Raw genomic sequence first — 27,642 nt, 5'->3', positions numbered from 1 at the left:
AGTTTAAATTGCAAAATTCAAAATGGCGGATCCAATATGGCGGACGAAAAAATAAAATATAATGGGATTTATATGAAACTTGTCACTCGGGGGTTCTTGGGGTCGCTGATTACGAATATGAAGTTAAAATTGCAAAATTCACAATGACGGATCCAATATGGCGGACGAAAAAATAAAAAATAATAGGATTTATATGAAACTTGTCACTCGGGGGTTTTTAGGGCCGCTGATTTCGAAGATAAAGTCAAAATTGCAAAATTCAAAATGTCGGTTACAATATAAAAGACAAAAAAATAACAAATTAATGGGATTGACATTAAATTTGATGCTTTGGGTTTTTGGGTCTTCTAAAGTTAAAATGTTAAGAATCATATTGGTGGATCTAATAGGGCGAATTATGTTTAATAAAAGTAAGAAATTTAATCCATTTGTGAAAGGAAACCTGGAAAGCTTGACTCGATCGAAAAAGAACAAATGAAAATCAGCTGGCCTATCAATAAAAACAATAGACAACCCTGAAGCGCATGACTTGAATGAAAATGAACAAATGATAGTCAGCTGGTAACAATATTCAAGTAAATCCTATTTAATTTTTAATTCTCGTCCGCCATATTGGATCCGCCATTTTGAATTTTGCAATTTTGACTTCATATTCGCAATCAGCAACTCCAAAAACCCCTGAGTAACAAGTTTCATATAAATCCCATTATTTTTTATTTTTTTATCCGCCATATTGGATATATAAAATATAATGCCCAAAAAAACATTATGTAAAATTTATAGCTTCCTTGTTCAAAACATCAAAATTAATGATAAAATTATAGCCAAAAACTAAAATTACATTCTCCAAAAAATCCATTTCTGCCAGAAATAAAAAATAAATAAATTTTAAAAAGTTTTCGTCCGAATTACAAAATTTTAAGCTAAATAAACTTTTTTCAGAAGGGTTATAGGAAAATTCAAGAACAGCGTTAGAGCCTAACACTTGAAGGACTTATACGTAATATATAGTTTGGGGAAATGAAACTTAAATTACCGTATTAGAGCTTAAAAAATTATTTGTTTAGTAAATAATTTTTTCAATTTAAAAACTATAATGCCCAAAACAGCACTATGTCAATTAACCCATTAATGCCCATGGGCACAGAATCGCAGATATCGAAAAAACAACAAGTGGGATCCTGGCATGGGGTCTAGTAATAATTTTTGACGTTAAAAATTTTTTTAATCAATTTGTTTTAAACAAACTAAGAAAAATTGATTTTCATAAAAAACTGATAGCGACATTCGATTCTACGCGAAAAACTACTACGAGAACATAGGTTGCAAAATTATTTGAAAATGACCTACTGTTATAAAAATGTTATAAACAATTAGCCTGCATATATACTCGTTCCAGACCATGGGCACAGAAACGCAAATATAAAAAAAACAACAAATGGGATCCTGGCATGGGGTCTAGTAATAATTTTTGACGTTAAAAATTTTGTTTAAAAAAATTTTTTAAACAATTTGTTATAATCAAATTTTCATAATTTGTTTATAAAAAATTGTTTAAAATAAATTTTCAAACAAAATTTTTTATTTTAAAAATTATTATTTGACCCCATGCCAGGATCCCACTTGTTGTTTTTTCGATATCTGCGTTTCGATGCCCATTGGCTGGAACGAGTATATATGCAGGCTAATTGTTTATAACATTTTTATAACAATAGGTCTTTTTCAAAAAATTTTGCAACATATGTTCTCATAGTAGTTTTCCGCGTAGAATCGAATGACGCTATCAGTTTTTTATGAAAATCAATTTTTCTTAATTTGTTTATAACAAATTGTTTTAAAAAAAATTTTTAAACAATATTTTTAACGTCAAAAATTATTATTAGACCCCATGCCAGGATCCCACTTGTTGTTTTTTCGATATCTGCGTTTCTGTTCCCATGGGCATTAATGGGTTGACGCGACGTACAAGTGCACCATCTTGAATTTTTAAATAAGGCCACCATGCAAATAAAAGTAGGGGTTCCAAGCTTTAACTTAAGCCCTTTTTTGATTATTTTTGTTGAAATTAAAAATGGACTGATAGGTGGTAAAATTTTACAAAGAATGCCCCATTTCCAAAAAAAAACAATAATTTAACTTACATACATATAGCCTGTCTGATTTGAAATGGAATCAACCATTTATATTTCATCATTATTATATTTCATCATTTATATCTCAATGTGTACACTACATTGGTTCAGCCATTTTAAATTTTGAAAATCTGACTTCAGATTCGTGATCTTCGACCCCAAAATCACCCGAGTAACGAGTTTCAAGCAAATTCAGTCAACTTTTAGATTTTATGTCCATCATATTGGATCCGCCATTTTAAATTTTGAAAATCTGACTTTAGATTCGTAATCAGAGACCCCAAAAACCCCCGAATATTAAGTTTCAAGCGAATACGATGACGTGTTATCTTTTTCTTTCGCAATATTGGATCCGCCATTTTGAATTTTGAAAATCTGACTTAGGATTCGTAACCAGCAACCTCAAAAACCCCAGAGTAACAAGTTTTAAGCGAATTCAACAACTTTTAAAAATTTCATCCATCCTGTGTTAAATTTTGAAAAAAAATTATTTTCAGGCGCCATTTTGAATATAAAAAACACAAAATTTTAAAACTCGAAGCATATTTTTAAACTAGAACTATTGAAATCGAAAAATCAATACTCTCTAAATCTGAAACAGCGATAAGTCAACAACTGATTCCAATTAGCGTATATATGGATATGTGATTGCAGAATTTTTAACAATTTTCTTCTAATATTAAGAGCTAGAAATAGAAGTTAAAAATTAGCACATTTGGTCGTTAAAGGGTTAAGGATGGATTCGTAAGTGTGCGCTTTAAGGGAGGGTTAAAATGTCGAATTTGATCAAAACTCGTCACTCGACGGTTTTTGGGGTCACTGATTACAAATTCGGTGTTAGTTCTTCAAAATTTAAAATTACAGTTTCAATATGACAGAATTTTTTAAAAATTATCCCAATTGACCTTAAACTGTTTTCTTCTGGGTTTTCAAGATCACTGATTACAAATCTTATGTTAGTTTTTTAAAATTCCAGATAGCGGATCCAATATCGCTGATGACTTTTATAAATAATCTTATTAACCTGAAACTTCTTACTTAGAGGTTTTCGGGATCGCTGATTTGGAAACTGACATTATATTTGTAATCAGCGAGCTTCAAAACCTACAAGAAAAAAGTTTTAGGTTAATTGGAACACCGAAAACTGACATCATATTCGTAATCAGCGACCTCAAGAACCCCTGAGTAGAGAGTTTTAGGTGAATCCAATTATTTTTTACAAAACTCGTCCGCCATATTGGATCCGACATTTAAAATTTTTAAAAACTAGCCTCATATTCGTAAACAGCGACCCCAAGAACTTCCAAGTAACGATTTTCAGGCCATTTCAGTGACTTTAAAAAGTTAGAGAACTATGTTTCGTATGTGAGACATTTCTTTAGTTTTAGCCGCCATATCAGCGTCCGACATTTTGATAAAAAATTAGTCGCTTCAGGGTTTTGTAGCTGAGGGTCCATGGACCCGATATTTTGAGCTTTTGAGAGTATCTACCTCCTTTCATCGGGTGAAAATACGTCTTAAATGAAATTCTTTCTCGAAACTTGTTTCGTCTTCAAATTATGTACTTTGTTGCAAAACATAAAGTAACATAATTTTCATTTTTATGGTCCTCCGGTTTAACGCATACTTTGTGTTACGTATGACTTCGTAACATTTTTATATTTTTAGTAAAAAACATATTGTATTTAAATGAACTCAATAAGCATTTATTCATGTCGATTTATGAGGTAACAATCACACTTTTAACACATGATGACACTTTGTAACACACATATAACAACATTCAGTAAGGAATTTTGTATTAAGATCTAAATAATGAAATGAAGATTGTGATACTTTATAATGTGCAAAACTGTGTCAAATATTCTTTAAGAGTAAGTAGAATTTACTTACGATAATTCTCAATGTAAAAAGTGGTTCATCCAAGCAACAGAACTTGGGTAATGACATTCAAACAAATCTGCAAGGTAGCAGATAATCATTAAGTAATAACTTAATAATAAGTAGGTCTTTCCCACCAAAATGTCGTTCAATAAAAAGAATTGACAAAGGGAAATCATGGCAGTTGCCCGTGAATCTTGGCGAAACAAAGTATGTTTGGCCATAGTAGCCGAAGTTAGGCAAAAGTTGCCTTTAAGTCTCACGAAGGGACTCCAGAGATTTTCATTGAGTGATTTAAAAAGAGTAATTGACATAGTATTTTTATATGTGAAAAATATTTAAAAAAAGTTAAAAAGATAATAAAATAAATCTTGATATAAGGTTCCAGACACTACAACTCAGTTAAAGTGAGTATACTGAATACGCAAACACAAAAAGAACACATACACAATTCATTATCATAAACGATTGTTTTCAATATAAAATAAAAGTTTGTCATTTAATATTATTTTATTGCTGATTTTACTTAAAAATTAGATTATCCTATTAATAATTTCATTCCTTTCCAAAATACGGTCTCTCACCCGATTGGTTGAAATGATAACCAAGAATGAAAAGGAATCCACTACCTTTAAATAAAATTATTTGTTTCCTTAGAGCATTGACGTTCACTACGGGGTGAAATAATTTAAATATTTAATATTTATTAAATAATAAATAAATTCATTCTTAAGAAATTGGTGGCAGCGGTGGGATTTCTTTTCTTTATTTTGGAGGATTAAAATTTAAAGATAAAAATTGAATATAACAAACTAACTTACACTTTACACAAATACTAATTAATAGATCTGATTTTTCTCAATGATGTTGAATTTTTATATGTGAAGACTAATATAATTATTGTTTTCAGGAAATTACAATAAATATAGTGCGAGTTTTAAAATTTAAAAATAGTAACCACCCTTGCGACGGCAAGCTCTGGTTCCTTTAATAAATCGGTTGATTTCTCTGATTTAACCTTGCCGGAAGTGTGTAGCCACTTGGGCAAGTGAAGGGATTAACATTTTAAAAAATAAATTTTATTACGGATTCGAACAATTTAAAATATCTTGTTTAGCGATACAAGAATTTAAAAATAAAATAAAGTGTTTGTCAACACATTTATTTCCTTACGTTTTTTATATGCAGAAATTGGAGGTAGCACAGAAGATATTTAATAAGTTAACGGAAAATGTAGTGTAGAAATTATTTAAAATAAAAACAATATTTTTAACGCGTTAATATTGTGGGAATAAAATATTAGAATTGCGCAAAATAAAGCTGCAGATTTATAAAATAGAGATTCGCGGAAAATAAAAATCCTTATTAATAAAATCAGATGTCTGTCTGTACATTGCTTAAAACTTCAAAATGTTAACATGATTAGTTATTATGGACATCAGAGATTCCAAAAATGTTCTTAAAAAATTTAATGTATGTATGTATGTATGTATGTATGTATGTTTGTCTGTCACAAAAACTTTGTACCCCAATCACACAAAAACATGTGAATCGATTTAAGTCCAACTTGGTAGGTTATTAGGTATTGACCCAAGGAAGGTTTATAAATTTACAGATTTAAAAAATATTAATTAGAACGGGAGATATTCAATTTTTTCAAAAAATTCAAAAAATCGAAAATTTCAAAATTTTTTATTTTTCATGGATTGCTTTTGAAGTTTATATACTTGAGTATGATATGTTATTTAGTCACATTATAGCATAACTTTGCAAAAAATAAAGTCCTATAACTAATATGTAATGTGACGTATGATTTTAACTAAATTTTATTTTAAGTCAAAAAGTTCTGCTTACGTCAGGCAAAATCCGACGCTTTCAACAAAAATAATAATTTGAAATTTAAGTTAATAAATTTCGCCGTCAGGCGCCAATTAATTTTTAAGCTAAATTAATAAACTACTCGACTCTTTAACCACAACCCGACAAACAACAACACCTCTGAGACGCTCTCAATCGTCAGAGGAAATTCTGCCTGAACAAGTTGGCAAGCAGAAATGCCAACGACGAGACACGACTGGCACAACACTGGCTCGATACTGACTCACCCAAAGACGCTTCTCAATCCCTCCTCTCTGTTGGCTTCTCGACAACTATTTTCTTCGGGGATAACTAGGGAATAATCCAAAGAAAACAACGTCACTAATTTTACACTCTTTATTAATCCCTTTTCTCGGCTCGACACTCTAATTCTTCGACACACTCAAATTTTGACACAACTATTCTCAACTCTATCTACACAACTCTTGCAACACGACTCTCTCATAGAACAAAACTCCTACATATCTCGCAGGGCACTGATTACAAAAATGTCGGCGAAAAACTACCGGCACCTGTTTCTCTCTTTTCTCAACACGTGCTCGGCTTCTTCGTCTCTTCTTCTCTCTCGTTCCGATAGCCCTTCTCTCTCTATCTCTTTCTAATAGGCAGCGGCTCTGCCCTCTACCACTTTCTCTCCTACTAACTAGCCGCGCGACACACATTCACCACTGATAGTGGGTCACACGGCAGTTTCGACTTTCTAAATTACCATACCAATTAACGATCACGGTTCAGGGATAATTCCGACAGATGACATGACGATTCCGAATTTCGACAAAATAAAGAACGACAATTCACATCGTCACAATCCCCTCCCCATGACCGGTACTACTCCCAGTAGGACCGTCATTACCAATGACTAACTACTGTCCGATGTCAATGGCTGGCTCGCTTCACACGGCTCACGAACTCGGCTCTCCTCTCTCTCTTTACGGCACACGGCTCACGGCTTTCGGCTCTCCTCTCTACCTCACTCGGCTCACGTCATTCGGCTCTCCTCTCTACGACACTCGGCTCTTCTCTCTACTATACTCGGCTCACGTAATTCGGCTCTCCTCTCTACTATACTCGGCTTACAAAACTCGGCTCTCCTCTCAATTTTTCTGACTACAATGCTTTCTAACATCTCTGATCTCAAAAAAAATTTTTTTTTTCTTTGGGTTGGGTCAGCTGTGACTCTCACAGCCTCTCCCCTCCCCTGGACTATAGGTACTGGGATCACATCCGTACCTTTAGTCCCACACTCGTTAGCATTGTCTTCATCTACACTTTGACAGAGTAAGCTCTTTTTACTCGATCGTTTCTGTCACACTTCTCACACAGTTCTCTTTCTCGGCTCTTCTTCTCCCGCTGTCGTGGCCCAAGTGTACAAGGCATCTCTATGCCTTCCAGGTACCGCTTTCCAAGATTGTCCGTATTGCCACACAATTTTGGCAGCTCAAAAAGTTTATTCCGGGTGTTTTGCACACTAGGCATGACTCCACTTGTGCTTGCCTCAGGGGGCATTGTTTGGCATAATGTCCCTGTTGTTGACATTGAAAACAGATCCTCCTGGGACAATCTCTGGCCCGATGTCCTGTGGACTGACACTGAAAACAAACTCCCATAAATTGCTTTGTCGCCGCCTGTGAACAATTTTGTTCTACATTTGGCAAACCAACTGGTTTGGCTCCTCCTGACACGATTCCTGCATACATGGCTGGGTATGCAATTTTCATTGTTCCTGGCAAGATTTGTGGTGGGGGTGAACTGACTACTTGGCTCTGCTCTGCTGATTTTTGGGCTATTGTCATAAGTGTCATGGCGTCTACAAATACACTTTCTGGCTTCTCTTTTATCTTGGCCTCGTTCGTCTCTTTACTCTCCTTGGTAGAGTGGTCACTACCACTCGACTCTGACTCCTCCTCTGACGTCACTGCTTCTGATCTCGCCATTTTCTTGAATCGGCTTTCCTTCACGGCTGCTGCAGGAAAACGCATCTTCTCTTTAGGTGGAGGGGGGGTATACCTCTCGTCTAGGTCTTTGGCTCTTTCAAAGTTCCGTAGAATTTTCTCCATCTGGCTGAGAGAATCAAAATATAGGCGGTCCAACTGTCGTCTATATTCCGGCGTAAGTCCTTTGTAGGCGATTTTGACTTGTTGTTTCTTGCCAAGGGGGCGCTTCATGTGCCCTAAGATTAACCTGAAGCAGGTCAAGTATGGAGATATTTTCTCTCCTTTCCCTTGTGTCCTGGCCCTCAGCTCATCAATCACGTCGTCGTCGTCGTCTACTGTCACCATATATTCATTCTTGAACGCCCTCTTGAATGATTTCCACGACCTTATCTCTTGGCGGAGACATCTGAACCAACTACTGGCACTTTTCTGCAAGATGATTGGCAGTGCTTGCAATATTTCTTGATCAGAAAAATCTGACCAAGCCTTACAGTCTTCCAAGCGCTCCAAGAATTCTTCGGCCCTGTCGTCATCACCAAAGAATTTTAAGTCCCAGTCCTTCAGTGCTCTAATCACTTTGGACCTTCGGCCGGACTTAATTTCTTTGTTTTTCCCCCTACTACTCTGGCATTGACTCATATCACTCTCAGATTCTGACTCACTCGTAGAGTCATCTAAGATTGATCTCCGGCTTTCCCACTCATTTCTCTTCGATCTATCGCCCCTCTTGTTCTCTCTTTGGCACTCTCTACTCACTCTATCACTAACACTGAATCTCTCGCTGTCACTACTTCCTTCATTGCTCTCGTCCTCTCTTCCTCTATTCAGTCTGGTTTCTCTCTCCTCTTTTCTCTGGCCTTCTTCTCTAATCTTACCCAATTTCCTAACATGATCTCTTTTTCTTCCCCCTCTACTACACACACTTCTTTCAGTCTCTTTTCTCACTGGCTCTCCATTTCGTGACACTCTTTGTTGAGTTACCTTGTCTTCATTCCCACTACTTCGGCTTGACTGGCTTCTAGAGGCGGGTGTGGGCCTCACTCTATCATTAGTATGATGTGAGTGTGAGGTCTCGGCTACTGGAGTTTTGGCATGTGGGGACACTATACGCGATTGTTGGTGGTGGGTCAATTGGTACCCATCCGCAATCTCGGCCCTACATTGGCTTTGCTGTAACTCCCACCCCCCTCCAGCATACTGGTGGTCTATTTTCTCGGCGCACTCCATGAGTCTTCTTATTTCTGGCGACAAACCCAAACGCGCGACTGAATCTCGAAGGCTCTGGACATTCGGAGCCATTGTGGCTGAGGTGATGGTGTGAGGCGATGTCATGACAGTGCTCGTTGTCATACTAAATTGAGCACTGGTAGTGGTGGGAGAAACTGTCGTCATACTGGCTGTTGACATGACTGGTGGTGGGGGTGTGTAATTTGGTGTGGACATAACGTTGGTCGGACTAGGTCTACTGTACGGTGTTCCAATTTCCGATTTACTTCCCCCACTCCCGAGAGTTTTCCTGTCACAAATACGCTCAAAATTCTGGCTCGCCCCACTGTCCGATTCCTCGTCATCTGCCGATGACATCTGACCACCTCTACGATAATTGACAAATGGAAATTTATCAATTTCTGGCTCTGGGAAGGCTTCGACGAGAAAGATTTTATCGGAATTTCCGAGATCATATCTGTCACTAAATGGCACGTCGCCACCGTCGATTTGGGCTAATCTCAGCTCGGCTCTTAACAATCTCTCTCTCAAAACTTGTGGCGAACCACTGATACACAATTGGTGTCGCAATAAGTTCGTCACAACTTGACCAATTTGCATGACTTTAATTGTTTCCCATGCTCGGCTTACGCATGGTACTTCAATTAATTCGCTCATGCGTCTCTTGTAGTCCTGCATGTCGCTAATTGCCTTTGCCATTTCAAAGAATCAAAAAAAAAAATTTCTAAGTTCGAATAATTTTAAATTTTTAGGGGGGTGCACAATTAGTATACACGGCCCTGTGCTGTCTTGAAAGCAACGACGTACCTACTCAAGGAGGGCCCCCTTTTAAAATTTTTCTTTTTCTGGCAGACTGGTGACTCGACTCTCCCTCTATCTCTTCTTCTCGTTCTCTCTATGTAGCCGCTATTACTACTACTGGGCCACTTTTCCTGGCGCGCGCAAGCTTTCTCTTGACTGTTGAAATTTTAAATATCCCGGCGCGTCGTTTCTCTCGACCGTCCGGCGCACTATTTGCAGTCACGTGACTAACTCGAATTTTATTTCCGGTCTAACATGTGCTCGGCATATAATTTTTCAGAAAATTTTTGATTTTGCACAAGTTTGTTGGGAATTTTTCTCGGAATTTTCTCACGAAACTGGCTTTCGACCAAAAAAAAAATTTTTTTATTGTTGAATTTTTAATTTTTATCACGGCAGGAAATTTTTTACAGTCTCAAAAAAAAGAAAATTTCAATTCTACAATTTTAAATGGCAAAGGCACTCTACACTTTTATTTTACGCAATTTCTGGCCGTAATTTACTCATAATTTATGAATAAATAAAATTTGGCATTGGCAAAATAATCAACAAACAATCTGTCAAATACAATTTAAATTTTGAATTTTCTGGCAATCTGGCAATGAAAAATATGAAAAATTCAAAATTCTGGCAAACAATACAAATTTCTGGCAATGGCAAGCAATAAAATTTGAATCTTCTGGCTATTGACAAATAAACTTTGGCTCTGGCTAAATTAAAGATTCAAATTTCTGGCACACTTGCACTACAATCTGGCTCACAATTAAATTTCAGTCGTGTCTCGGTTCGATCCTGGCCCCACGTTGGGCGCCAAATTTTGTGACGTATGATTTTAACTAAATTTTATTTTAAGTCAAAAAGTTCTGCTTACGTCAGGCAAAATCCGACGCTTTCAACAAAAATAATAATTTGAAATTTAAGTTAATAAATTTCGCCGTCAGGCGCCAATTAATTTTTAAGCTAAATTAATAAACTACTCGACTCTTTAACCACAACCCGACAAACAACAACACCTCTGAGACGCTCTCAATCGTCAGAGGAAATTCTGCCTGAACAAGTTGGCAAGCAGAAATGCCAACGACGAGACACGACTGGCACAACACTGGCTCGATACTGACTCACCCAAAGACGCTTCTCAATCCCTCCTCTCTGTTGGCTTCTCGACAACTATTTTCTTCGGGGATAACTAGGGAATAATCCAAAGAAAACAACGTCACTAATTTTACACTCTTTATTAATCCCTTTTCTCGGCTCGACACTCTAATTCTTCGACACACTCAAATTTTGACACAACTATTCTCAACTCTATCTACACAACTCTTGCAACACGACTCTCTCATAGAACAAAACTCCTACATATCTCGCAGGGCACTGATTACAAAAATGTCGGCGAAAAACTACCGGCACCTGTTTCTCTCTTTTCTCAACACGTGCTCGGCTTCTTCGTCTCTTCTTCTCTCTCGTTCCGATGGCCCTTCTCTCTCTATCTCTTTCTAATAGGCAGCGGCTCTGCCCTCTACCACTTTCTCTCCTACTAACTAGCCGCGCGACACACATTCACCACTGATAGTGGGTCACACGGCAGTTTCGACTTTCTAAATTACCATACCAATTAACGATCACGGTTCAGGGATAATTCCGACAGATGACATGACGATTTCGAATTTCGACAAAATAAAGAACGACAATTCACATCGTCACAGTAAGTATAAAAATGTTTTCAAAAAATCGAAAATTTCAAAATTTTACATTTTTTTATGGATTGCTTTTAAACTTTCTATATTTGAGTATTACATGTTATTTGGTCACATTTTAGCATAATTTTTCAAAAAATACTATTCTACAACTAAGATGTAAATATAAAAATATTTTCAAAAACTTGAAAAATGGAAAATTTCCAAATTTCACAATTTTTAATGGATAGCTTTTAAACTTTCTAAAAATGAATATTATATGTTATTTAGTCAGATTTTATCATAATTTTGCAAAAAATACTATCCTACAAGAAATATAAAAAAATTTTCAATATATCAAAAAATCGATACTAATTACTATATGAAGTATAATTCAGTAGTATTTTTGGAGTCTCTGATTAATATTTTGATGTCAAAATAGTGCAATTCAAAATTATTTATCAAATCAATCTAATATTTTCAAGAAGTTCAGAAATATTGAAAATGGAAATTTTTTATGATTAAAATGATTTCGCAGGATGTCAAGAATTGTAAGTCACCTGTGATACAATACAAGCATATTATGCCACTAGGCAAAAACTTACATGTTAAAACGTTTTTTCATTTTAACTCTAGATTTAACTTTAAGAGATGTTTTGAGCAATGTAAAGACAAAAGTTAACACGGTGTCTATTTTTGTTTAACAAAATTCCCTGCTTTGTCCAAACTTTTCACGGTTTATCTCTTTTTTGTCAAATTTAAATTTACTTGATTTTATCCATAAATAAATCTACAAATGGCTATAAAAATTTACTTATTTTATGAAAATACTGTTTCTTAAGTTCATATAAATATAGATTGTATTACTTGCTGTCGTACAGTTTTCTGTTTATACTAATACATTTAACTGGGTATCTACCAAACGGGAAAAACTGTAAAAAGCTGGAAATATGCCGAACCGGGAATTTTCCTATCAAATTAAGAAAAAGTTTTATTATATTAATTCGCTTTTAAAAAATTGCTTTTTACTTCAATTTTTATTGATGTATAATATTTATGAAAACAGACCCGAGTCAAAATTTAAGCCCTACTTTCAGCCTAAAATTTAGGTATTATGTTAGGTTTTAGCAGTCGTAACGTAGGGTCTACTTGCGATACAATTAGTTCCAATTAGACTCTACTATAACTCCAAAAACTGTATGGAAAATTTAATTTTTTTAATACATTAATTAAAGTACTACAAATTGATAAATATTGTTCTCTGCATTTGAATTGGTTAAAATAACTAATTTGATAACAAAAAGTCAATCACTGATTCAAATAGTAATATTTTCCTACTAAAATAGCTATAATGGTAACTAATTATTATTTTTTTCCGGTCAAATTAAATTCCCTAGCTATTTCCTGATTTTCCAGATTGGTAGAAACTTAAATGTATTGGTAGAAACTAAAACCCGTCGAAGACGGGTACGACAGCTAGTTAGATATAATTTAAGAACAATATTTTCACAGATACAAGGAGTTGTATCTAACTTATAATACTTTGGGTTAAAATAAAAACAGAGCCTCTATTTTTTCTAAGTTAGACTGTTATCTATAAGATTTCAAGTTTTTATTATAATACAAATTAACTGAAATAAATTTGGTCAGTATTAAGAACTTTAAGCAAGGTGTCGAAATATGAAACGGGGTTAGGTTACAGCACAAAGCCGAGCGTACGCGAGTAGTAAGCATCAATGAAATTTCGCAAGACCGAATATTGTATGTAGTATTTTCTTTAAAAGAGAAATATCAGCTTGATATTGTTTTGTAAGAATTATAAATCGAAATTATACATGAAAACGATTTTAAAGGTAGCCTTGAAAAATAAATTCCGAGTTAACAAAATAAGAGAATAAGAAGTGACAGATTTAAAAAAAACAATATTTATCTAAATAAATTAGACTATCGATTTAATGACATTAAGAAATATTATTAAAAGTAAAATTTTCTTTTAAATCTTTGTTTGTTCCTCATGAAATATTATTTAAAAAGAAAATAATATTATTTTATTTGGTTAAAAAAAACCTCCCTAAAATGACAGAAGTGTGATTCAATATATTTTTAATTTATTAAAGATTTATTGTACCATTCATACGCTCAACTTTTAAGTACGCTTAGAATTTATTTCTTTAAGCGAAAATAAAAGTTTTTGTAGCATTGAATATTCTGTAATTTTGTATTTGAATGAATCTGTTCAATATTATTTAAATATAAAATTTTAATTAATATTGAATTAAATCATACATCTCACAACGGACCACAGTCTCCCCGTTCCGTTGTTTAGCAGAGTTTGATGTTTATTATACAGTACCGTCCGAAATTGTCAGTCCACCCATTTTTAAAGGAATGAAAAAAATTCTTTAACGTAAAATTCATGAAAACTAAAATTTTTTTTGGTTTATATTTTGTAAGAGGATAAAATTTTGAAAAGAATACGACCTCACAGAAGTCATTTGCCCAAAATTTGTAGAAAATATTCTTAATAATCGTCATTTTCAATGTTTTACAAAAATTTGAATAACTTCTAAAATAATGAACGCTTTTTAATAATCTTAGGCTTATTTTAAAGGTCATTTTCTACGGAATAAGAATTACTTATAGGCATTAACCTGTAATTTTTTACTTGGAATAAGCATGACGTCAAAGTTGGACAAAAAAATTCAAAAAATTTGAAATAATATTATTAAAAGAAAAATAATTTTTGAAATTCAAACATATTTTTTTATTAACTTTTCTTTAAAAATCTTCACCATATCATGTTTTATATATGTTCTAGAATAGTTTTTAGTACAAAAAATTTATTTCAAATTTTTCTAATTTTTTTGTCCAACTTTGACGTCATGCTTATTCCAAATAAAAAATTACAGGTTAATGCCTATAAGTAATGCTTATTCCGTAGAAAACGACCTTTAAAATAAGCCTAAGATTATTAAAAAGCGTTCATTATTTTAGAAGTTATTCAAATTTTTGTAAAACATTGAAAATGACGATTTTTAAGAATATCTTCTACAAATTTTGGTCAAATAACTTCTGTGAGGTCTTATTCTTTTCAAAATTTTATTGTCTTTCAAAATATAAACCAAAAAAATTTTGAGTTTTCATAAATTTTATGTTAAAAAATTTTTTTCATTCCTTCAAAAATGGGTGGACTGACAATTTTGGCCGGTACTGTACCTATACCTATACCTATACCTATACCTATACCTATACCTATACCTATACCTATACCTATACCTATACCTATACCTATACCTATACCTATACCAGAATTTGGTTTATCTACCTCCCCAAAATTACGGAAGTGAGAATCAATACATTTTTAAATTTTATTTAAAAACATATTGTGCCATTCATAAGCTCAGCTTTTACGTACGCTTAGAATTTTATTTTTTTAAGCGAAACTAAAAGTTTTTGTAGCATTGAGTATTCTATAATTTTGTTTAAAACGAATCAATTCAATATTAATTAAACATAAAAGTCCAATTAATATTGAAATAAGTCATACATCTCACAACGGACCATAGTCTCCCCGTACCGTTGTTAGTAGAGTTTGACATTCGTTCCCATATGCCTAAACAAGAAGCATTTATTACGTTTAAACAAAAAGTTGTTCAAGTAGAAGAAGTTTAGAAGTAAAATTAAATTAAAAAAAAATATTGTAAATTGAGGGATTTTATATCAATATTAATAGAAGAAATATGTCACTAAGGAAGTGGATTAAATTAAATATTTACAATATAAAAGATACCTAAGAATGTCGTAATACGGTACGGCATTCATCTATTATATTTAAATTATATAGAATGAACAATGTCATTGTACTCAAAATTGTTACTTAGTGGTGACATAGAAAGATGGAAATCGGAAGGATGCAATTTTAAAATAAGGGATCGTAAATATGTTTACAAAAATGGAGAGTATGAAAAGCAACATCAAGACAACCATAACCTGGGAAAAGAGGATCATACATAGAAAGAAAGAAAATTGTTATGAACAATATTTTGATGATTTTAAAGAGCAGGCTGATTACGAGAATCAATATTATTGCCAAAATGAAAACAAACAATTTAATGAGTATGAACAAGTTACACCCAATAGTTACAAACAACCATGGAACCACCAACGGCGAAAAAGAAATCAACGACAGAGTCAACGATTCAATAGCAGAATCTATAGTAATAACGGTATCAACAACCAAAATATAAACATGAATTTCAGAAAAAATTATCAAACTATGACATCACAGGGATACGAAAAAGGAAATTTCTATAACAGCGATAGGAATTTTGAAGAGTATAACATCGATTCAAGAAATATACAATATAGATTTGCGGAAGAAGAACAAGAATTTAATGTCAGAAATGAATACAGAAGATACAACGATATACAAGATGATTATAGAATAGAGCGGCAGAAGGATTATGAATATAGAAGGAGTTTACACCGTAAGCCTTAAATATAAGCCTCCGCGCGCATAAACGGATATACCTCCAGGAGCATATATTTGCGCCTGCGCGAACACGTTGTCAAGGCAAACTCTTTCACAACACAGCTGCAGGCAAACACTTTGCGCAGACGCAAGTATATCCTCATGGAGGCATATCCGTTTATGCTCGCGGAGGCTTATATTTAAGGCTTACGGTGTAAACTCCTTCATACTAATTACGAAGAATCGTATATAAATTGGGAGGAACCATCTTTTAAAAATAATTATTTCGAAGTAAATAATTTTGTAGAAAATAGATCTAAATTTGAAAGAATACATGATTATGATTTCGTAACACCACCAATTCGTTTTAAAGATTCGTCCACAAACCAAAACTCTTTAGAGGATGAAAAACAATCTGATTATAATGTCTCACCCTCTGTAAATGAACCACAACTTGAAACAGAAAGCGAAAAATCAAGCGAAGAAGAACAAAACATTAGTATTATTAACATCAATAATAAAAAAAATCTGAAAGAAGAAAGAACTCAAGAGCAGTTACGCAGCAAAAATGAAGAAGGAAGAAAATTAGAAGAATTTAGGGATGCAACAATAAATCAAAATGCCAAACATCCAATAGAAATGTCACATAAAGACGAAAATCCTGCAAGGAATATGACAATTTCTTCTGTCACGAGTGTAAATCAAGAGATATTAGAAGAGGTCCAAACTTTAAACAGAAAATCTGACAACTTTGTATCAATAATTCAAGATTATTCTGAGGAAAAACGGCTACTAATAATAAATGAAGACAATGAGACAGAGAATGTACCAGATGGATTTACAATTGAAATGAAAAGTGATAAACTGGACACGGAAAGTAATAAAAAGATGACGACATTAAATGACATTTAATTCAATATATAACAAGGGAAAAAATAGGATATAAAATTAATAGTATAACAAATGAAACAAAAGACTAAAAATTTGTTAATACTTTTCTTGAAAGAAAAAGTTGATCCAAGAAAGAATAAGTAATAAGTCAAATACTAACATAGTACAAATTGCTATACTAATTTGGAATAATATTGCATAATCACTTGCTAACAAATAAAGTTTGTCCAAAGCACTAGAATATTAAAGAAACAAATTTTTTTATATAACAAGTTTTAAAATAATGGTTTTCTCTAAATACAGGAAACCTAAAAAAACACCTTTGCTAACAATAGGTACTCAGAAAAATTTAATTAAAAATAAATATATACCTGATTAAAATGTTTATTTTTCTACAATTATGTATAAAAATCAACAAAAAGTTATAATATTGTTTTAAACATTTGTATACAGTACCGTCCGAAATTGTCAGTCCGCCCATTTTTAAAAGAATGAAAAAAATTTTTTAACATAAAATTTATGAAAACTCAAATTTTTTTTGGTTTATATTTTGGAAGACGATAAAATTTTGAAAAGAATAAGACCTCACAAAAGTCATTTGGACAAAATTTGTAGAAGATATTCTTAAAAATCGTCATTTTCAATGTTTTACAAAAATTTCAATAACTTCTAAAATAATAAACTCTTTTTAATAATCTTAGGCTTATTTTAAAGGTCATTTTCTACGGAATAAGAATTACTTATAGGCATTAACCTGTAATTTTTTATTTGGAATCAGCATGACGTCAAAGTTGAACAAAAAAATTGGAAAAATTTGAAATAAATTTTTTGTACTAAAAACTATTCTAGAACATATATAAAACATGATATGGTGTAGATTTTTCAAAAAAATTTAATAAAAAAATATGTTTGAATTTCAAAAATTATTTTTCTTTTAAAAATATTATTCCAAATTTTTTGAATTTCTTTGTTCAACTTTGACGTCATGCTTATTCCAAATAAAAAATTACAGGTTAATGCCTATAAGTAATTCTTATTCCGTAGAAAATGACCTTTAAAATAAGCCTAAGATTATTAAAAAGCGTTCATTATTTTAGAAGTTATTGAAATTTTTGTAAAACATTGAAAATTACGATTTTTAAGAATATCTTTTACAAATTTTGGCCAAATGACTTCTGTAAGGTCTTATTCTTTTCAAAATTTTATCTTCTTTCAAAATATAAACCAAAAAAAATTTTAGTTTTCATGAATTTTATGTTAAAAAATTTTTTTCATTCTTTTAAAAATGGGTGGACTGACAATTTCGGACGGTACTGTATATGGTTTTTTTTATTAATATTAACAAAATTAACCAAAAGTTTATTCGAGATGAATTTCAAAATACCAATACTATACTATTCTATAAAAAATTAGTATATTATTAATTAAAATATTTTTTAAATATTATATTTCATTAATATGCTCTGATTAAATTATGCTAAATCGTAATTTTTAAATAATTCTATTTTTCTCATAACAGCTTAAAAATGGATTAAATAATATTAAAAGGATTGCTTTAAATTTTCAGCATAAATAAAACTATTGTATATTATCAATAACATAAATTAACAAGTTTAACAGTATTAATTTATAAACTTTAATATTAAATAAAATTATTTTTCTAAAAAAAAAATTTTTTTTATTTTTATTTTTTTTCTCGTTGAAAACTAAAAAAAAAATTTTTTGAATGCCATTTTGTGCTTGCATCTAATCAAAACGGAAAACTTACTAAAATAAAATTTTTTCTAAAGCAAATTTATTCAAAATAGCTAAGAAAACAAAACTTTTATTCTGCAAACAATAGATTTAAACAATTAAACTAAAACGTAAACGGTTTAATGTAAAAAAAACAATTTTAAAAATTTATTTTCTTATTTAACTAATTTTTTGTAGTATTTCTACAAAATCAAGTACATTTAAATTCTATAAAGACTTAAACATTAAAATAAAAATATATCTTGTCAAAATTTAAAAATCATTCTCTATGAAAAGCTAGTAATGAACGACAGCGCATGAAACAGAGGGAATGAAGTTTTTAAAAAAATGTAATAAAGAAACACTGTTAGACAATAACACAGGCACACAAAAAAATAAAAAAGTCAAAACCCAGAGGTTACACCCCCCTATCCCCATGTTTTTGGGGTCGCTGAAACCGAATATGACCATGAAAAATTTTTTTCATCGGCCATTTTCCCGCTACCACTCTCTCACATCTGCTCCCAGGGGTTGGAATTTCAGTTTAAAAAAAAGTGGAGTAGGGTGTCTATTCCTGTGTTTTTTAGGTCGCTAAAACCAAAAAAGACTACCAAAAACAAATTCTTCCCTCCCTTAACCCCCTACAACCCCCTGCAATAATTTTTGATAATTAATATTTAATTTTCAATTTCCCAAAAATCGTTTCGTTTTATTTAAAAAAAAGTATTGCAGGGGGTTGTAGGGGGTCGGGATGGAAAGGATTTGATTTTGGTAGTTTTTTTTTGGTTTCATCGACCCAAAAAACGTAGGGTTATACACCGTAATCGACTTTTTTTAAAAATGAAATTCCAACCCCCGGGAGCAGATGTAAGGGGGTGGTAGCGGGAAAATGGCCGATGACCCCAAAAACATGGGGATAGGGCGGTGTAACCTCTGGGTTTTGACTTTTTTATTTTTTTGTGTGCCTGTGTAATTCAACATTATTTCTTTAAATTTTTGCATTTTGTGGAATTAAAGGAACAAATTTTATTTCTTATGGAGGGGGAACGAGAAATCAAAAAACTTATTTTTTTCGAATACTACTGAACCAATTATAATGAAATTTTAAGAGGTTGTAAAAATAGATAAGACGACTTTAGTAAAAAAAAATCAAAAAAATTTTTTTTTTGAAATTTTCAAAAATATCACATACCACATAAAAATGTACCGGGTAGGGTTTTTGAGTTATTTACTGTGACACACACTGAAATCATGTCAGGCAAAACTTTTTAATTAAGTAGATCACATAAGAGACTGAAATGATAAAATACATAAAAATGTCACTTTAATAGAACCAAAAAATTTTTTTCTGAAAATTTCAAAATGAAATTTTTTAAAAAACAGATTTTTGGAATTTTTTGAAAAAAAATTTGAAACTTTTTTTATCTCTTTAATTGTCTTTTCAACATATACAAAGCTCATTAAAATGCATACAATAGTTTTAGAGAAAAATGCGTTTTTCGATTTTTTATCCCTCCATAAGCTCAAAAGACTCAAAACTTTGAGTTTAAAATTTCAAAAAGTTATTTTGTGGGTAGGAATGAATAGGAAAAATATATTTGGATCACTTTTTCCATACTTGTCCGGTTTTTGACATTTTACTCAAAAAGTATATTTTTTAAAAATTTGGGAAAAAAAGGTTAAAGGGGACATTATAAGGTACTTTTTACAACAAAAGATAAAGTGGTCACTTTAAAAAATTACCCTGAAAAAATTTTTTGAAAATTTCAAAAACAAATTTTTTTTTTTTTTTTTGACAAAAAAATTTTGATTTTTTTTAATAAAGTCGCCTTATCTATTTTTACAACCTCTTAAAATTTCATTAAAATTGGTTCAGTAGTATTCGAAAAAAATAAGTTTTTTGATTTCTCGTTCCCCCTCCATAACTCCCCCAAAAAAGCGAATTTTGAGTTGAAAATTGCAGAAAGTTATAGTCATATGGATAGTAATGTATGGGCCAAATTTGAGAAAAATAGATGCGGGGGCAATTTTTGCACACTTAACCCCCTAAGCCCCAGTTAATTGTATCTGAAATTTTTGTTATGAAACTTCAAAATATGATTCACGTTTCGGAAAATTTTCCGCCATCTTGGATGCGCCATTTTGAATTTTTTAAATTCTATAGTAGATTTATAATTAGAAACCTAAAAATGACTCGAAATAACAAATTTTTAAAGAATATGATGGATTTTTCAAAATTTAAGCTGTACATTGTACCCACTTGCGGTTTTTATTTTTTTCACTATCACGCACCTCAAAAAAGAATTGGGCAAAATTTTTTTCTTTAAATAGACACTTTGACGAGTAAATAGTACAAAAATGGCGGGTGTCGCTCTTAAAAAAATGAAAAACATTTTTTTTTGAAAAATTCAAAAAAAAAATTTTTTGGATTTTTTTAAAAAAAAAATTCAAAATTTTTTTTTTTAAACTGTTTTGTTGACATTTATAACATATTTAAATTTCATTAAAATCGGTTCAGTAGTTTTCGAGAAAAACGCATTTTTTGATTTTTCTTTCCCCCTCTATAACTCCCCCAAAAAAGCGAATTTTGAGTTCAAAATTTCAGAATGTTATCTTCAAGTGGGTAGGAATGTATGGATAAATTATGAATTAGATACATGCGGGGGCACTTTTTGCATACTTATCCGGCTATACCCTTTGCGAATATTTTGATTACGTTTTTAATATCAGAATTATTACTTACAAAATTTAGAAGGAAATAGTAACGGAATTTAGATTTCATTTTATTATGAAGGTACAAAAAAATATCCTAATGTTAGAAAAAAAAATAATTTTCTTTTGGTAAAACAACCTTATAAAATCACTACGAATTATAATTTTTCCTAACGAATAAGCAAATCTTGTAAAATAGCAACAAACATTGTAAGCAAAATATTTGTTGAGTTAAAAAAAATTATATTAGAATTAAATTTAAATATTGTAAAGTTAGGTTATTAAGTTTGTTCAAAGAATAATTTTCATATGTATTCTTCGTTTAAAATTAATAGAAATTGTGTATTTATATACGATTAAAAAAAAATTTTAACAGATGAAATTAAACGTTAACTAAAATTATAAAAACCATAAACATTGCCAATAAAATAAAAAAAAGGTCATTTATCTAGAAATAAAACAAAAGTTTCATTTGATAAAATACAATAAAATTAAATTCAAAAAAGGAAACATTTTTTTCTACGCTGCATGTCTAAAAAGTTAAAAATTTTAAATCTAAAAAATGTATTAAATACAAACAAACAATGTGCAAATCAATAACAAAACTTTCTACCGCTGTAAACTAATTCAAATAAAAGCAAACTAAGATACTTAAAAATCTTCCTAAAACAAAAAAAAAGAGGAAACGAGTTTTTTTTAAACAAAAAGTTTGCCTTTATTTAAAAGAATCATTTCCAATGTTAACATAAAACAACGAAAATATTTATATTGTAAAAAAAAGGCTGCCAAGGGACGTCAGCCTAATAAAAAGAGGGCAGTAACAACAATTTTGTTGTCATGTCCTATACATAAAAATTTTTCTCTGATCTTAATATAAAAAAAATCAATTAAATAAGCATCCACGGGTTTATTTTCTCGCATGTTATAAAATTAGCAAACTACAAAAAGCACTATCAAAATATCAATTATTGAAAATCACTGATATCAGAGAAAGATTTTTTTTAAAATAAAATACTTATCTTACAGACATTTATGTAAAAATTATATCAAGAACATATTATTTTGTTAAACTCAAAAGAGTTAAATACCATTACAAGAAAGAAGAATACATCGGGACCACGGCACAACCACACACAGTTCTCTTAGCAGCTGACAAGGGACGTCAGCCTAATAAAAGGGGGGCATTTGTTACGTATGACTTCGTAACATTTTTATATTTTTAGTAAAAAACATATTGTATTTAAATGAACTCAATAAGCATTTATTCATGTCGATTTATGAGGTAACAATCACACTTTTAACACATGATGACACTTTGTAACACACATATAACAACATTCAGTAAGGAATTTTGTATTAAGATCTAAATAATGAAATGAAGATTGTGATACTTTATAATGTGCAAAACTGTGTCAAATATTCTTTAAGAGTAAGTAGAATTTACTTACGATATTTCTCAATGTAAAAAGTGGTTCATCCAAGCAACAGAACTTGGGTAATGACATTCAAACAAATCTGCAAGGTAGCAGATAATCATTAAGTAATAACTTAATAATAAGTAGGTCTTTCCCACCAAAATGTCGTTCAATAAAAAGAATTGACAAAGGGAAATCATGGCAGTTGCCCGTGAATCTTGGCGAAACAAAGTATGTTTGGCCATAGTAGCCGAAGTTAGGCAAAAGTTGCCTTTAAGTCTCACGAAGGGACTCCAGAGATTTTCATTGAGTGATTTAAAAAGAGTAATTGACATAGTATTTTTATATGTGAAAAATATTTAAAAAAAGTTAAAAAGATAATAAAATAAATCTTGATATAAGGTTCCAGACACTACAACTCAGTTAAAGTGAGTATACTGAATACGCAAACACAAAAAGAACACATACACAATTCATTATCATAAACGATTGTTTTCAATATAAAATAAAAGTTTGTCATTTAATATTATTTTATTGCTGATTTTACTTAAAAATTAGATTATCCTATTAATAATTTCATTCCTTTCCAAAATACGGTCTCTCACCCGATTGGTTGAAATGATAACCAAGAATGAAAAGGAATCCACTACCTTTAAATAAAATTATTTGTTTCCTTAGAGCATTGACGTTCACCACGGGGTGAAATAATTTAAATATTTAATATTTATTAAATAATAAATAAATTCATTCTTAAGACTTTGTGTACATGGCTTTTGTAATTTTGTAAAGGAAAAGTATTTTTCTGTACTCAAAATATGCGCATTGTATATAAATATTGTGTTTTATATATCACATTTTACGATTATATGAAGTATTTTTGTGCCCAACATATATTTTGAGGTCTTATCCTTTGTAGTTATGTAATGAAAAATTTACTTGTTTCATCCTCAAATTATGTACTTTGTAGAAAAACATAAAGTAACATATTTTTCATTTTATATGGTCTTCCGGTTTAACGCATACTTTGTGGACATGGCCTTTGTAATTTTGTAAAAAGAAAAGTATTTTTCTGTACTCAAATTATGCGCATTCGATATAAATATTGTGTTTTATATATCACTTTTTACGATTATATGAAGGATTTTTGTGCCTCACATGTATTTTGAGAGAAAATTGTAATGAATATAATTTTTCTCATAAAATAGGTCAATATCACTCAAAAATTAATAAAATTTCCATTAAATAAAAAAATACGTTGATGTGATATTCAATTAAAATATATATTATTGCTATTGAAATAAAACTGCTTTTGTATTTTAGAAGCATTGTTATATAGTTAACTACACTTACACTGCAAAAAGAGGTGTCTTATTTTGAGACGTTTTTAGTGTCTTAGATACCAAAAACGTCTTAAACGTCTTAAATTAAGACGTTTTTGGTGTCTAAGACACTAAAAACGTCTCAAAATAAGACACCTCTTTTTGCAGTGAATAATTTCCTAATAAATAATATATTAACATTTTTTTAAAGTTTATGAAATAAATTCCGAATTCTGTACACATGTACTTTAAAATATTTTCATTTTCAACTGAAAATATAAAGTCGTGAAATATTTTTCCCTTTTGAAAAGGTTGTCACATCTGGTTTAAATTAAGATGACCAGCTAAGGGTTTCGCCTTGCGAAAGATCCTATTTTATGACTTTTCAAATACCGGTTTTTTAGGCTGAAAATTCGTGAAATTTTTCGAATAAAAGAAATATTTAGAAATGTCTCAGAAGTTTTCGTCAAAAGGTCCTTTTAGCGTCAGTTGCTGTACAGCCTTTGCCAAAGGAACTAGTTCCGGGCGTAAAAGTCTTCTTGTTATTAAAGTGTTTTGAATAAAAAATAAGTGTTTAAAATTTAATTCAAAATGAATATATGTAAAATGTTATATTTTTTAAATATAGTGAACAATAGTGAACAACAATAGTGAATTTTCTAATTAATTAATCGACTTGTGTGTATTATTAGTTATTTTGACGATTGTTAATTTTTTGGAATTACATTTAATTATAAGTGTGAGTTATAATTAATCTAATATAATATTTATGCTATTTCAACAATTTTTATATTGTTCCTCACAATTGTTTATTATGGTTTGTGAAAAAATATTTTGTATAACAGTTTTGTAATAAAAAATATTATCTGGAATAAAAAGAATCTCTATGCAGTACAATTATTTTTTTAAATCTTGAAAAAAATTTATTCTTAATTGTAAAATTTATAAAAAGGAAAAATTTTCAAATTATTAGGAAAATTTTCATTGGGACATACTTTCCAAAAAATTTTGGGGGAAATTTTAACAATTGATTGAAAAAGAAATTTTCCTAAGTGTTTGGGGAATATTTAGGAAATTTTTGGAAAAAAGTTTTACTAAAAATATGGAGAATATTCACAAAAATTTTATGAAAAAATTCTTCCCAAAAAGTCTTAGGTAATTTTCACCAAAAAATCTTAGGGAATATTCAACAATTTATTAGGGAAATTTTTTCTCCAAAACTTGTGGGGAATATTCACAAAAAGTATAGTGTCGAATGCGTCAACAGACTTTTTGGGAATTTTCCCCAAAAAATTTTTTATAGTGGGTCTTCCGGTTTAACGCATACATTGTGACTTGACTTTTGTAATTTTGAAAAAAGAAATTATTTTTCTCTATTCAAATTTTGCTCACCGTACATGAGAGAAAAAACCAATAGACGGCATACTTTGAGAACATAAGCCACATAGCATATTTTAGGGACGTCCCCAAACTATGCTATAGATCTATTAATTTTACGATTGTCTGGTCTTCAAACTATGCCTTCTATATATGAACAGCGTAAATGTCTAACGCATAGTTTGAAGACCAGTCCGTCGTAAACTTTTTACTAGATCTATAGCACAGTTTAGGGACGTCCTTAAAGTATGCTATGTGACTCATGTCCTCAAAGTATGTGGTCTTATGGTTTTTTCCCTCTAAATTGTTTATTTATAAATATCTATCAAAAAAGACTTTATGGGGGTGCTACTGGAGACTCTACGAAGCCATAGACGCTGAAAAATTCGGGTGTCCCAAAATATGCGTTGTACAAACATATATATATATATATATATATATATATATATAATTATTTTGTGAGAAATTATTATTGTGAAAAATTATTTTTTGTGAAAAAAAAATAATTGTGACGGATTATACGGTGAAATTTTCACTGGAAATCACCGGAAAACACGAACTCGGGCCGAATTAAGTAAGTTCGACAGTGATTCCGTGGGTATAAGTCCTAGAAAGGGTGTGACGTCACCCAACCAAGTTGGCAACGAGGGAGAAAAATTCTTACGAGGACACTTTTCCAGCTCAGCTGTTCAACTTTTCAACGTAAGCTGTCTACGGAAAATTCACCAAACCAGTAAGATAGTATTTACATTATAAGTATACGTTGCTATTAACTCCGTAAATAGTCTATATTGCGAAAATAAAAAAAAATAATAACAAAATTTAGGGAAATTTTATATTTAAAACAATTTTTTTACGCTGGCTTTTAAATCTTATCTTAGGCATTTATCCGGTTACGAATCCGCTAATAATCAGTGTCTACAACCAACCCAAATTAATCCCAATCCCTTTAATCTTTCAAACACAAAAATGACAACAGTCAATTTAGAGGCAATTGCTAATAGTCTTAAAGAAATTGTTTCTAAAGTAACAGTAATTGAGGAAAATCAAAATAGAATAAATTCAAGCCTCGCGATTCTTAACGACGAAAACATAAAACGCACAGAGGAAATAAAAATTTTAGCGCGACAAAACAACGCATTGCTAACCGAAGATGACGACACCGAGAATGAAAATAGTAATAAGGAAAATAGTCAAGAAAGAGAAAGTTTCGCGGACGATAGAAGAGACTCGTCGAACAGACATCGCAACGGGGTATCTCCAATACTTCAAACGAACGTTGTCCCTGTTAGTTTGCTACCTGCTAAAGATATTATCCGTACAGTTGAAACCCTCAATGGTAAAGACGATATAGGGGTACAAGATTTCATTCGTCGCGTTAAAAAAAGCAAAAGAAAGATGCAGTCAACCCGAATTGTTGTTAGATTTTATATTGACTGAAAAAATTACCGATGACGCTAAACGGGCAATTCGCTATGTTCCGATCAATTCTTTTGATGATTTATATATTGCCTTACAACAAAATATGAATCTCGGATTATCCGTAGAATTATGTCGCGCGAAATCAGACAACTGTCGACAGGGTAGTGATACCGTCCAAGGATATAATTTGCGATTTCGGCAAGCATTAAATGAATTGAATTATGCAATACAAGCCGAACACGCAAATGCTACAGCCCGTAGAATTGCTTTGCAATTAGAAGAGACATCTGCCATTAAAAAATATATCATGAACTTACGGGATGATATTACTTTTTTGATGTGGACGCTTAATCCGGACAGTATCGGTAAAGCTCAACAACAAGCTTTAGAAGTAGAAACCCGATTACGTGAAAAAGCTCGACTACGATCAGGCGCCGCGCCAAGACTGGTCCCGCGTGCGACACAACTCCCTACTACATCCAATCATTCTGCAAACCCAAGGCCTTTCTCTAATAGTGGAAATCCATCAAGTTCACATCGGCCTAGCGGGGCACAATGCAACTTTTGCAAAAAAAAGTGGTCATTTAGAGTGCCAATGTTATCAAAAAAGAAATCAACAGAATTTTCAATCAAACCCCCAATTAAAACGACCACCAAATCGAGTTCATTTCACGACCGAAACATCCGCAGCGGAGGAACAAATCGAAGAAACACAAACACCACAGGTAACGACGGAACATTCATCGATAGAATTACACGAATTTCCGGACGACTA

The 27,642-nt window shown here is 31.4% G+C and overlaps 1 protein-coding gene across 1 annotated transcript; it reads left to right on the top strand.

The window, feature by feature from the left end:
* Positions 1-15,478: 15,478 nt before the first annotated feature.
* LOC122510592 (probable basic-leucine zipper transcription factor F) lies at positions 15,479-16,909 on the top strand. The gene is made up of 2 exons (XM_043625362.1): positions 15,479-16,013; positions 16,371-16,909. Exons 1-2 carry the CDS (start codon positions 15,479-15,481, stop codon positions 16,907-16,909), a joined length of 1,074 nt encoding a protein of 357 aa, XP_043481297.1.
* Positions 16,910-27,642: the final 10,733 nt, after the last annotated feature.

Source organism: Leptopilina heterotoma, unplaced genomic scaffold (assembly GCF_015476425.1).
Source record: "Leptopilina heterotoma isolate Lh14 unplaced genomic scaffold, ASM1547642v1 Lhet_707, whole genome shotgun sequence".
In the NCBI taxonomy this organism is placed as follows: Eukaryota; Metazoa; Arthropoda; class Insecta; order Hymenoptera; family Figitidae; genus Leptopilina; species Leptopilina heterotoma.
The sequence above is the reverse complement of the archived record's forward strand: the minus strand, read 5'-3'. Positions and strand labels throughout refer to the sequence as shown.